This window comes from Hippichthys cyanospilos, chromosome 18, assembly GCF_059441005.1.
Source record: "Hippichthys cyanospilos isolate Australia breed blue-spotted pipefish chromosome 18, RoL_Hcya_1.0, whole genome shotgun sequence".
NCBI classification, from domain to species: domain Eukaryota; kingdom Metazoa; phylum Chordata; class Actinopteri; order Syngnathiformes; family Syngnathidae; genus Hippichthys; species Hippichthys cyanospilos.
In genome coordinates, this window is record NC_142386.1 from 1307321 (window position 1) to 1320562 (window position 13242).

Consider the following 13242-nt stretch of genomic DNA (forward strand, 5'->3'; position numbering starts at 1 on the left):
CTGCACTTAAAAAGTCAGACAACGGTGAAAGAGGTTAAAACACGCACCTGGGGAACCTGACTTGGGAGGAAAAAAAAAAAAGGTCAAACCGGTTTATTTTTCCAACCGTCCAGTTTCCCTGATGGGGGTGTGAGGCGCGGCTTTTGAAGATGTACCTCTTTGTGAAGTCTGTTCCTTCTCCCCGGGGGTCACAACCTTTTTTTTGCCGCAACTCCTTGACCTGAGCGGGGCGATCCTGTTTCCGGGGACAGGATCAACTGTTGGCTTGCAGCTGCGTGACCTCCCCGCCCTCACATGCTCCCCCCGCTTCTTCAAACATGGCGTATGGGGAGGAAAATATCAAGGAACAGCACAGATCTTACGTTTAGCAGTCAAATTCTTTGTAACACGACGTGGCAAGAAGAAATGAATGTACATTTAGTAGTAAAAAAGGTCCTTGCTTCCAGATAACATTCTGTTTTATATACATTTGAGTAGTTTTTCTTTTTACATGCATGAAAAGAAAGCGAGTACTGTGCACCTGTGAACATAAAATCAGTCTAGAACTTAATTCAATTAATCAGCAATACTTTGTTTCAGTTATAGTGTAGGTGAAATTAAATTTCGACAAATGTAAACGAAATCATCTTCTATAGTTGTAGTGCAGGCCGTTATAAATGTCAACATGACACGTGTGCATTAGCCTAGGGTTAATTAGCTGGCTTTGTTTTCGTGTTACACTTCTATTACTGTGTTATGTTCCAATTACAGTGTAACTGTACAACCACAGGCATGTTAACTTTTAGAAAAAAGAATTACAAGTGCGGACAGAAGAAGACCGGCGCCTGAAGAATGACGGACCGGAATGCAAAAAAATGCTGTAAAAAAAGTAAGTTACCCACCTTTGCTTAATTCCTTAATTCAACCGCCATTTTTAGACCCTAATTGAACCAATTATGAAAAAAAGGAAAAACATATTACTTTGCTCATTTAGTAACAGTTTGTAGCAATTACTTTAGTACCTAATTCCCTATTGTATTGACGCAGGCTTTGGCTCTAGCTGATGCTAACTAGTTGACATGAAATCAAAGAGACTCCTGTTGGCGGCCAGGGTTTGTCTTACTTAGTAAACAATCCATCCCACACAATTGACAATCAAATTCTTAATTCAGTTCAAATAATCAATTACGTCTCCCCTCAGCGGGGCGCCCTTGAACATGACAAATCAAGCTTGTGAAAGTCAAAACCGAAAAAGTGGAAGACATTCGGCTAGCTCATGCATTTTAGAACTTTATTTCAGGGATATCAGTGCAAATGAACACCAAAAAAAACAAAAAAAAAACATAAAAAACAAATTATTTCAGGTCTTCACATGAAAAAAATGACCCCTCCTCCTTTGTTTTCATATTTGTGGCTACAAATTTTTAGATGCACAATGCAAATCTGATTGTACGTCAATTTTCCAACATAAAGCCCTTACCAGAGCTTTGTTAACCGGTAACAGAAAAAAAAAAAATCATCATCACAAAAATATTCAACGCACGTTTATATTCTTCACATATTTTTCGTCAACTTGTTCAACAGTCTGTGGTTATTTAAAGAAGGAATCTTCTCAAACAAACTTGATTAAAAAAACAAAACAAAACAAAACTATTTTTAAGACTTGAACATTTCCCCCCCATCACCAATGGGGGGGATACACAGGTAGTTCCCATGCGTCTGCATGCAACAGGCAGCAGTGAGGAGAAAGTCAGACATTATTACACAACACAGCTCAGAATAGATTATCATTTACCACATAGACACATGCAAACAACAAACCATCCAACCGGAAAAAAAACAAAAAGGGCATATCATCCGTTTCCCATGTATGTACACCTGTACGCTTAGAATTCATATTTACATATCAGCGCAATAAAAACTAGGGTAATATCTTTGCTTCAACATTACAAAATAGTCATCTTTCATACCGAAAGTACTATTTACACAAATACATTGAACCGTTTGTGAAATCGTATCAATAACCCAAGACGTCGGAATATGTATTCAAAAAGATCACGCTAGCTAAAGTGGAGAAAGCGGCGTGTCGAAATCGTGTCTTTTCTGTAGTATCATGCTTTTCTTTTTTCTTTTTTTTTGGGGGGGGGGCAATTTTACAAAGAGACGACCACAGAAAGGTCTCGAAAGCACAACAGTTAAGAAATGGATTTTTTTTTGGGGGGGGGGGGGTCACTAGCTGTCAAATTCTCAACAGATAACAATACTGACATTTTTCTCACATGCCGCTCGAATGATTAAAGGAGAAAAAAGGATTTGGCTTCAATAGTGCAAACTCCGGGCGCTCCTTGAGAACAAATGAGGAGGAAAAAGCCAATGTGCTTCGTCGTCAAACTTTGTGCACAAATACAACTGCCGAGCGTTCGACTTCACTTTGCAGAAAACCACACATGCGCCGTGGTACCCTTTTACTAAAAACTACACACGCTTCCCTGAATTTGCACTGTCGAAAGTTGAAAATCAAACAATAACAAAAAAAATGCGGTGACCGTCAACGTTTCTGTTATTATATTACAATACACTTTGAAGCCTCCGTTCAAATTGGTTCGGATAAAACCGCTAAGGAGGAAAATAAATGAAACGGAAATGAGTGGTACCATTTTCTGAGCCGTCAATATTTTTTATGGCATGCAACAATTGGAGAGGTTGCAAGGCGATATGTTATTTTTACTCATTCAATCCCAAAGACTTATATTTACGTTTATTGTGTTTAGGAGACCAAACATTTGACCCCGGGTACTTTGTTTTGAATTTTTTTCAAGTGCTTGGCTGAAGGTACTAACCAAATCCAGAATCGTGTCAAATTCATACGCATTATTTATATCTCGAAAACAACAACTTGAAATGTATTATTCTTTTTTAATAATGTCCAAAATAAAACTACATTACTATTACTCATAAAATATTAACGTTAACATTCGATAACTTGCTAAAAAAATCAACTGATTTTTATACTTTACAAAATCATCTCACGTGCCAGAAAAACCCATTTGCGGGCCAGACCCGGCCCGCGGACCCTATGTTTGAGACCTTTGCTTTGGTAGGTTCGCTAACTGATTACTTTAGCATTTTAATATGTAATCGATTACTTATATAATCAATCTAGTACTTTTATACCTAAAGAAATTGATCACATTAGTACTTGCGTACCCAAAGTAATTAATTTAGTATTAATAACCCAGTCAAACACTTAAAAAAAGTATCAGTACTTGGGCTTGAATGTTTGGACTCGAAAACGTAAAATACCTCTGTGAAATCAAACAAGTTAATCAAACGAAAAGGATCATTTTTACTATCAAACAAGAAGCGTAACCTAACAATCCTAGCGAATAAAAGGCTCATGGAAAAATATAAATAGAATAAAAATATAAAAAGGCCTGAGCATCACCGGTGAGCTATTTCGTGAAATTTGGTTACTTCAGTAGTACCGAGAGACCGAAAGAAAGAAAGCAAAGTGTGCAACGTGAAGTAGCATCGTGTTTTTTTTTCCGCCCTTTTGGTAATCGTCTTTCTAGCGATTCGGCAAAAAAGCGGAAAAAAAAACTAAACGAATAAAACTGACACGATAACGAATGGGGTTATATTTGAGAATCCGTCTTCTACTCGGACGACTGAGTCAGCCTCTGGTTGTCCTGGCTGTGCTTGTCACTGCGCGTGGTAGGCGATTGCGGGGTGGAGCCCTGTTCATAGGCGTGCATGTCACCCATCGGCTCTTCTTTAATTTTGACGAGAGACCGCGAGGCCTCGCCCGGACTCTTTCCGTCCTTCCTCAGTTGGACGCTGCCCCTCTGCAACATGTAATAAAGAATGGGGTTGGAACGCGAGAGGCGAGGAGATTCCGGGTTCGAGTCGCAGCCTTCCTCGTTCTCCTGACTGTTCCACCGGACGGGGCTCTCCGGTTCCTGTTTGACGAGACCGGGAGGTTCCCTTTTGCGGGCGCCTTGCCACGGCGCCGGCTGATGAGCCCGGGGGCCGCGAATATGGCCGTCGGTCGCCGGAGGGGCGGGCGGCGTTCTGTTGTCGGCGGAAGGCCCTGAGTGGAGCGAACCGTGAGGGTGCCAGCCGGGCAGGTGGAGGAAGCTGTGGTTGGGGGCGGCTTGAGTGAGGATGTCGCCGTTGGCCTTGCCGTTGGCCCGCGGGACGGAAGGGCTGGATGCGGCGCGGTGCTGCTGGGACAACTCCTTCAGGCAGTTGTCGGAGAGCAGCAGCTGTTTGAGCACGTTGAATCCGCGACTCTCCCTGCTAAAAGTTTCTCTCGGGGGCCTCCCGCTCGCAAAGTCCTCTTCTTTCGGATGCTTCCGCTTGTCGGGCGCCACCTGAGCGCCGGGCGGGGCAAAAACGTTTGCGTCGCCTCTTGGAAATGCTCTCGGAGACACGGCGGCGTCCATGCTGTCGGTCTGTTCCGGGCACAGGCGTCTCTTCTTAGGACCGGGGCTGGGATATTCTCTCCTCTCCTCTTTGACCTGTCCGGGTTGCGACTCGGCCTGCGAAACGGCGCCGGCGTAGTACGTGGCCGTCTGATGTTTGAGCAACTGACTGAGTAGACCGTATTTTGCAGCCACCTCCGCAGGTCCGTGCTCTGTTTTTAGGTCCGTATCTGACAGGGGGCTAGGTTTTTCAAAACCGCTCCGTCTCTTTCTGTTGACGACGTCCTCGGGCGCGGCCGGGGACGGCCCCGCCCCCTCCTCCGTTTTGATGCCGACATCGAGAGCGTCGGCGCTTTCGCGGACGTTGGAGACACCGGGGCTCCTGTCGTAACTCCCGCGTTCCGACTCGGCGCTCCTCCTGCCGCTCCCCTCAGGCCTGTCTTTGTGGCCGGCCGAAGCTGTGGTCGGGCCGGCTCCTAGGAGAAGCTGCAAGACAGTGCGCCTCTCCAAAAGGTTCTCTATCTGTGACGGCGGAGGAATTGTTTCTTTCCTATTTAAAGGAGGGCCACTTCCCGCGGCGATGTCAGAGAGCGGGGTGGCGCTGGTACTCCTGTTGACGGGAGCATTGAGTCTTTCCAACAGGGATAAGGGCCTGCTGTTATCAAGCTCCTGATTCGACGCTTTGCCGGGGATTGGAGGGGAGGATGAGGCGATTCCAGATTGAGCCAGATTTTGTAAGAGTTTACTGGCACTGAAGGCAGGCTCCGAAGACTTCTCGGCAGAGAAGGCTTTCGATTTGCACAGATCCAATGGGCTTGACTGGACGTGGGGAGAGGGAGGGCGCGGGGACAATGTAGCGCCCGGGTCCCGACTGAGGGAGCGCGTCGGCTGGATGGGGACTATAGGCTTATCCATTGGGCTTTTTGTCCCGGGCTCCTCCCAGGACACGGGGTTAGGTGGGGTTCGAGACATCGCGGCCATGCTTATATCAAGCGGCAAATCGTCACGCGTGTTCTTTTTGACGACGTCGTTGTTTCTGCGCTCGAGCAGCAGCTGCATTAGCGTTAACTTGGATTGAGATTTGAGGTCCGGGTTCGTTTCGCGCTCGTTATTCCTCACAATGTTTGTGTCCGATGGTTGAGGCTTCCATTTTTTTAATAAAGATTCTGTTAGTTTATCCAGGGAGGCGGCGGATGAAGAGGAATAGGAGGAATTGGAATTGGAGGCAGAAGAGACGACGGCGGGCGGCGGCGAAAAGACGGCGTTAGCGGATGGAGCTGAAGAATGGCAAGAGAATGTCGTCGCATTGGAGGAAACGGTCGCGGTAGAATCGAATACGGCGTGCGTAAAGGTGGAAAAGGAGGCGGTAGAGGAACAAGGGGTTGAGGATTTTGGCCCCGCGTCATGCTTTTTGGCCCAGTTTCTCATAGAAAGATCCATGGGAGAGCAGCTTGAGTAAGAAGTTTCCGCATCGCTGCTGTCCTTGGTCAGGCTTTTTTCATGGGTGGAACACTCGCTATCAGACGTGACTGAAGATGAGCCGCTCGCTGGTAGAACGCTACAACTATCTTCCAGGTGTCCATTTTTTGTCAGTTGCTTCTGATGGTTGTGGTTGTTGAGAAGCAGCAACAGCAAACTACTGCATGTTTGGGGGGGCCGGGTTGGCCGTGAGTCAAAGCCTCGCTTTTCCCTAGGGGTTTGGCTGTGAAAGTGGCTCAGAGAATGCGGGGGAGTGGGGGAGGAGTTTTGGACGTGCCCGCATAAGAGGGGGGGGCTCTGTGGACTGGACAAGGCCAACTGAGGGAGTGTTTTTGTTGTCGTTAGTGTGTTTGTCGTCGTCATTCCACCGTGGCTCGTTAAAGAACTTTGTGTCTCTGGAGTCTCCGGCAAAGTTCCGCCCACACTTTGAGGCCTTTTGTCAAGGCCGTGTTGCTGGTTGGCCATGGCAGCGAGTCTTTCGCTGGCAGATCTTCCTGAGAGCTGGGCTTTGAGCGCGTGCTCTCTGGAGTATTGCTGAAGATGAGCTTCACTGGACAGCAGTAATGCTAGCTGGCTGCAGGCGACACTGGGCTTGGGTGAAGGGGCCGGACTGGAACGGATTTTCACCATGTTGGCGACAGCCTTCAAACGGTCCGCGCAGGACACCGACTCGGAGGCCGTCGTGGCGGAAGGGGGCGTGGCGCTGTGCGCCGCCCGGGGAGACTCGGGTGGTCTGTCGTAACTGTGTCCCCGGCGACTGTAAGGGGTGTTGCTGTGGTTCTGAAGTTTGCTCTTTCTCATCAGGCCCTTCAAGCGGCTCGAGGCCGTCCCGTACACAGGGACCGGCTCCTTATCTGCAGGCGGCGCGGCGGAAGGAGACGAACGCTCGCCCTGCGGCTTGTGGGACTGCTGCGAGAGCGCCACGTTCTGAAGCCGCGAACTGAACGACTGAAGCAGGGAAGCCAAAAGAGTGCTCTCCCCGGCGTGGGGGGAATCCTCCGGTGACCCGTTTTGCAGGCCTCCCGCTTTGCCATTGAGCTCCACCGGCGGCGAACTCAAACGGCGGTTCCCCGGGTCGTTCCAAGTTCCGGAGCGCAAGAGGCGGGCTTTCTTCAAGTGCTGAGAAGCGCCCGCCGTCGGTCCATTGTTTCCAGCCTTCGGAGCGGTCGGGCCATGGGCGGGTAGCTGAAACGGACCGCCCACCTTGTCTCCCTGGTCCTGGTTGCTGTGGGCAGCCTCCGACCTCCTGCTCGCCGTGGCCCCAGGCCCGGCCACCACAGGATGCATCAGTAAACCTTCCAGATAAGTTAGAACAGCGGAATCCTTGTGTGTCTCAGGGCCAGGCTCCTCCCCATGAGTCATGTTCAATACTAGGATCCCCTTGTATGGTTCAGCAGCGCTACAAGGAAACAAATGTCAACTAAATCATGGGGTTGACGGTGCCATGCACTTCTCAAGGACCCAAAAAAATGTGACCACTCTTGTGGACACACTCACGACTGGGGTGAAACACCAACCATGGCTACAGGTAATCCGGGCAATAACGTACGCCTTTAAACACCGTAGGCTGTCAGGATAGCTTCTTCGATGTTTACACATTCCATGGCCCGCGGTGTCAATGGAAAATCTTGACACATCTCACACGGGGGACCTGGAGGAGATGGGCAGACACAAAGAAAATGAGGCGACTGTTAAAAGCAGGAATTGGCACACCGCTGCGTCACGATCATTTCACCACCTCCTTGTCTGCTACTGTTGTTACTTAGCAACATTTCAGATTGACTGCCCTGGCACCCCCCCCCCAACGCCACACTTACCCAATGGACCGAAAATGTAGATTTGCTCTGATTGGATCCAAATTGAAAATTCAGGCCCACAACCCTGAAAACAGGTCTTGTGACATAAGCCCCTTGGAGTGGTTTTGTTCGGGAGAAAAAAAAAAGTGTCTTGTGAGAGCCGTGAATTATTTCTTATGGGGCTTGTCATTTCGGTGGATTAACCCCCCTCACCACCTCATGCTCCTTATGAGCAGCATCTCACAAGATGCGAGCCTCAGTATATACGAAGCAGGATCATCCGCCCACTCACCCACTAACATTATGTTCACATGCATGTATAAATGGATTTAAGGACTAGAATTGCATCTAATCAAAGTACTAAAAAAATACAGCAATCTCTCAGAAAATATAAGATGGCATCTTTTCTTTTTATCATTTTGTACCCGTAGTTCTGCGCAGCTCCTTAAAAAACAGGCAAAGTGTGACTGTTTCAACCAAACTGAATATGACACCCGAAATGAAGAGATTTAAACATCGTACAGTTTATTAAAGCTCACCCCCCCCCCCCCCCCCAATATAATTTTGTTTTAATACACAATCCGCAGTCATCTTTGTGTTATACATTCCCAGTTTTCCAATGTTTTTCACTGAACTTATTGTTTTGGTGCATCAATTAAAAATGCTATTTGCGCTAAATTACGTATTATATACACACATTAGTGTGTGAGTGTGCTTGATATTGCTGAGTGTTTCATTATCTGTATCAGGGTACTTTTTACAGGTTTAGTATCGATGTCAGAATTTCGGTACAGCGACAACACGAATAAGGACAAATGCAGGAATTGTTGATGCTCCTCTGCAGAATGTTGGCGGCAAGGGCATCTTTTTATCTGTAATGACGCATGGACAGCAATGAAACCTTCAAGTTATCTGCCATGCGGTTGTATCAGCAAACAATCGTCAAACAAAAACTGACGTCATGTAATACTTGTTCATTTCGAACGCACGGAAAGAACACGGCAAGACTACTTGCCGGCTAAGCGAGTGCGCATGGAAGGTTCGAGGTGGATTAGGAGCGTCCGTCATAGCTCACCACTGTTTGGAAGGCAGAACCGGGGACAATGATGTACCATATGCCGGTTACTATGACTGTCAGCCGTGCAGCCCTGAGAGACCTCCTCACTGAACCTTGTCGGCGTGGTTTCCAAGGATACGGAGCACCTCCAACAGTCAAGGCCACCTCCCTTTAAGGTTAATTAATACGGAGTTTCCACTTGGCTTCAGCTGTCCCCACCTTCGGTCGCCCTCCGCTGAGCGGACCGACAAAGTTGGGTCACGCGAAAGGACGGCGGTCCTTGATCACGATCAAAGGTTATGGCAACCTGTGCAGTTGCCAGTCTAAATACCTAACAGGGAACGAAGGCAAGCAGGGGTCAAAACAACAACAATGCGGTGAACTTTTAAACAGGTTGAAATCCACCTCCGCAAACACAGGTTGTCATGACAGTGAGGTTAACAAGGTAGTCGGTTTAATTCCACCTTGAAAATGAGCTGGGATTAGAACTTGGATTTAAGTTGATCAAGTAGCAATTAAGTCTGAGTAGCATTAAGAAAGCAATCTGCTCAGCCATTTTTAGACTTCTAAATAAATACACATCATCCCAAAAAAAAAAAAAATCATTTTAGCACTATGCGCAATAAAGAACAAAAGGTATTTAAGACCGGGCCACTAGGATCAATCACTGATAAAGGCCATCTTTAAGCTGTTGACCTAAATCTGATGACAACAAAAGCCAACCTGGTCATACTGGGCCATCTGACGTCTGCTGTCATGCTGCTTGGATACTCAGGATTAGGGCTATTTTTCCCGCCAGTGAGCTTAACACAATTTTAATAGAATGCCTCTTGCAACCACCGTTTGATCCCTACAGCAAAGCTGGATTTTCAACCCGGATGGAAACGGGGGTATGGTTTGAATATCGGTAACTTGACGTGACAGTCAGAGAGCCCTACTACAGCTAGATTTGCAGTGACGATACTCAGATGACCAAACTCAAAACACCAAACCATCAAATGAGAGAGAAATATATAGAATACGTGACCTGACCATTGCAAATGTTGTCTTCAAGTGCCTAAAGCACATTACCTGCTCATTTCCTCTGACGTTTGTATCAGAATTCCATTATCTGTCCGCTTAAGAAGGACCTTCCGCGTCCGTTTACATGTCTCCTCTTTGCTAGCGGAATCCAAAAAGACCGACCTCCATTTTCCTCCTCCACAATCGGACAGCAGCGCCAACAAATGGCGCTACAGTATAGGGGCGATTATCCGTTATCCTCGACAATGTCAGCCAATGACAGAGAAGCCACCATTCTAAAGTGATTTTTACCCCGAAGGTCCTCCACATCAAGGAGGACAAGCACAGTTGACGGCGAGGGCTAAAAGCTGCAACAACCCCGACTGGACGCGTGATCATCTACCGGTAGTTTTCTTCCCATCAACTCTTCCTTGTTGAAATAACAGAAATCGAAAGGTCACGGAAAGCTTTAGCTGCCACGAGAAAATTTGACACAGATGGCACGGATCAACGTTCTAAGAATGTGACCTTCACCCCCCCTCCGCGTGACCTCCACACGTGAACATACTTGCCTATGCGGTCTTTTATCTCCAAATAAAAAAAAAGTTTGAAAATGACCTTCGCTGTCACCAACAGTAATCCATTTAAAATGTATGAGAGCAAACAAAAGAATTAGAAGTGCGGGGAAGCTGAAGCCAAGTCTTTAAAGTCAAGGTCATTTATGTAACTAAGGCTTTTGCACTTCATACAACAGCTGGTGTCCATAGAAAAGCTCTGGGCGTTAATAAAAAGTGACAATCCTGCCCGAGCAGTGTGTACTAATGTCTGACACCAGCCTGGCAGATGTGTTCTCCCTGTTGTTTAGGGGAGTCAAGGTTAAAGGAATTTTAAAAGGAGAGGCGATGCCTGAACACCAATATATCATGTAATCTGCAGTCCGTCCCTGCTGCACATACACAACGCCGTAGCCCGCTTACACATGCGGCGTGACCGCTGTTTGCAAATTCAATATGGCGTGGCGTGATTAAATAAGGCTAAAACATAAGCAGCTTGACCAAATGCAGTTCTTCCAAGACTCCAGTGCACCAGAGGGCTGTTGAATTAAAAGCTCGTGTTCACCTTGAGAGGAGTGAACCAGACAACGCCTAGCTAGCAGACGGCAGGGGGGCTGGGACAAGTCAATGTTTTTGGAAAAAGGTCAATCGGGACGAAACGGCAGCTAGGCGATCCGCGGGCGGAAACGCGCGTAATGACAACGAGAGCACCTTCGTTCACTTTTTTGGACGTGGGCACAGTTATATCTACGCCAAAAAAAAAAAAAAAAAAAATCAACCGATTAAAAGCACAGGTCGCTGAGGGCACAATTATATCCAGTGTTTGACGTGCGGTTCGATGGAGAAAAAGCTCAGTTCTTTGCTTGAGTGTATTAACATGAATCAAAGTCAACCTGACAGTCCCGAAATATGATTAAAGTAGCGTTAAATAGAACTACGTTTGATTAATTTGTCATTTTCAAAAATGAACACTTGAAAATAAGCTAAATTGTGAAATTTAAATTGCCGGATGAGCGCTTTACAAAACACGTTTCGGTAGTACTAACTACATTGCGGTATTTAAAAGGCTTTTAAAGGGACAGTGTGTAAGGGTTAGACCAATTTTCATTAAAAAGGAATAAATTATTGTAAAAACTTGTCTGTTTCAAATATAATCATAGGTCTAGTAATCATTAAATTATATTACCTGGGGGGGTGACTTTTGTACGGAGGCGGCCATGTTTGTTATAGCTACGGACAATAGTAAATGCGGCACCCGCAGCACCTCCTGCTGAAAATGAAAAACGCTCTAAATCTTACACACTGTCCCTTTAACAGTAAAAAACATCATATTTTGTCGACGACTCTTTTAGTAGCAGACGTTCTCTTTTAGCCTAGCACTTGAAAACGTCCCAAGAAAAGCAGCTGACCTCAAATGTTTGGACTAGAAAACATAAAATTACGACCGCGGGATTGAATGAGCTCACTCGATAACAACATTTTTATTAAGAAACAATTATTTAGGAAAATCGGAATTGGCTCACTTCAGGCAGTAAAGTGAACGTAGCCTAAAAGTAAACATTTGTCAGTTGACGCACAGAGATGAGTCATGTGACCCAGGCGGAGGTGACATCACAGAGCCCCAAATTCCCAAGCGCTTACCTTCCTCGACTGGTTCACAAAAATATTTATACCTACATCGAGTAAATATTTGTGTACCGTTTGTAAGACCCACCCAAGGGCCATTTCCTGAGCGCTGGCAAATTAGCGCATCAATTAAACTCCAGCGCATTCCTTCCTAATGAGCCGTGGCCGCCATCAATCTCCGGCCGATTTATTCCTATTGAGCTCCGAGGTGATCTTTTGCTCACGCCGCCTTTCCAAAACGCCGCTCCTTTCCCTTCCGATCCAAATACCATTTTCCGTTTGTAAACGGCAAAGCTTGGAAATAGGGACAGCTGCTTGCCCCGTAGCCAAAAACGCCAAAAGCCAGAGCGAGGCATTTGGATGCGGATTGCGGCAGTGATGTGTGAGGGAAACGGGCCACTTTGCAATTGAGATCAAATGTCCCACTGCCAGGCTGCCCTGAAAGCAAGGTAAAACCAGCTCAAATCCTTGGCCTTTAATGAATCATTTTCATAATATCCTTGGCATCAGCCCTTAAGAGGCCTTCTGCCATGAGTCAGCAAGATGTCCATCTTTATGAGTATTGCTTTTTCCTCCCCCTTTTGCTGTGAGTAATTTGGGATGCGCTCAAGAGTATGCTATGCGACAGGGTCTAAAAGACCAAGGACGTCCTTCCACAATGACTTTGCCTTTTTAAAAAGCTCCAGTTGACCTTGTTCCGGGTGATAGAGAAGGTTTGATTAGCTCATTCTATCCCAAAGACATGAACTTGTACATTTTATTTCAAGTCTTTTAATTCTGGGTACTTGCTGTATTTTTTTCTTTCACGTTTTTGGCTAAAGGTGGTCTAAAAATGTCCGGAACCAATTTAGGTACTTCAGTACCTAACAATGAATTAATTTAGTGCTTAAGTACTTAAAGTAATCCTCTCCTGTGAGAGGGCCGGAATATGTTTTAAGAGTTTTTGTCACGCACTTACCTAGTTTTGAAATCAGAAGGCAGTAAACGCTACTCAAAAGACAGATTGGGAACAAAAAACTGTTGGTTTTGAGAAGACAAGTTCGCTAGTTCAGCCAGCATTTTGCGGGCCACATAAAATGATGTGGCGGGCCGGATGCGGCCCCCGGGCCTCGAGTTTGACACCGAGTAACAACCATGGTCTAAAATGGTTGGTACGATGAATGAAATAAATACCAAATCCATGACTTTACGTAATTAAGTACCGAAGTGATGGATTATACTAAATTATTGATTACTTTATGTACTGACGTAAAAAGTTAGTACCCGATTACCTAAGGTAATCATCACTTAATTAATTTAGTACCAGCTGTTTTTCAGATGCTCAT

The 13242-nt window shown here is 46.2% G+C and overlaps 1 protein-coding gene across 3 annotated transcripts in view; it reads right to left on the reverse strand.

The window, feature by feature from the left end:
* Window positions 1-1256: 1256 nt before the first annotated feature.
* The window catches only part of nrip1b (nuclear receptor interacting protein 1b), a 35695-nt gene continuing 23709 nt past the window's right edge, over window positions 1257-13242 (reverse strand). For 2 of the 3 annotated variants that reach the window (XM_088441093.1, XM_088441092.1), the window contains exons 2-3: window positions 7432-7533; window positions 1257-7281 (exon numbers count right to left, since the gene is read on the reverse strand). In XM_088441093.1, the coding sequence (XP_088297219.1) occupies window positions 3636-7281; window positions 7432-7481 (3696 nt within the window). In that variant the 5' untranslated portion in view covers window positions 7482-7533 and the 3' untranslated portion in view covers window positions 1257-3635. Of the gene's footprint in view, window positions 7282-7399; window positions 7534-13242 lie in introns of all 3 variants that reach the window. The other variant, XM_088441094.1, reaches the window with a different exon arrangement.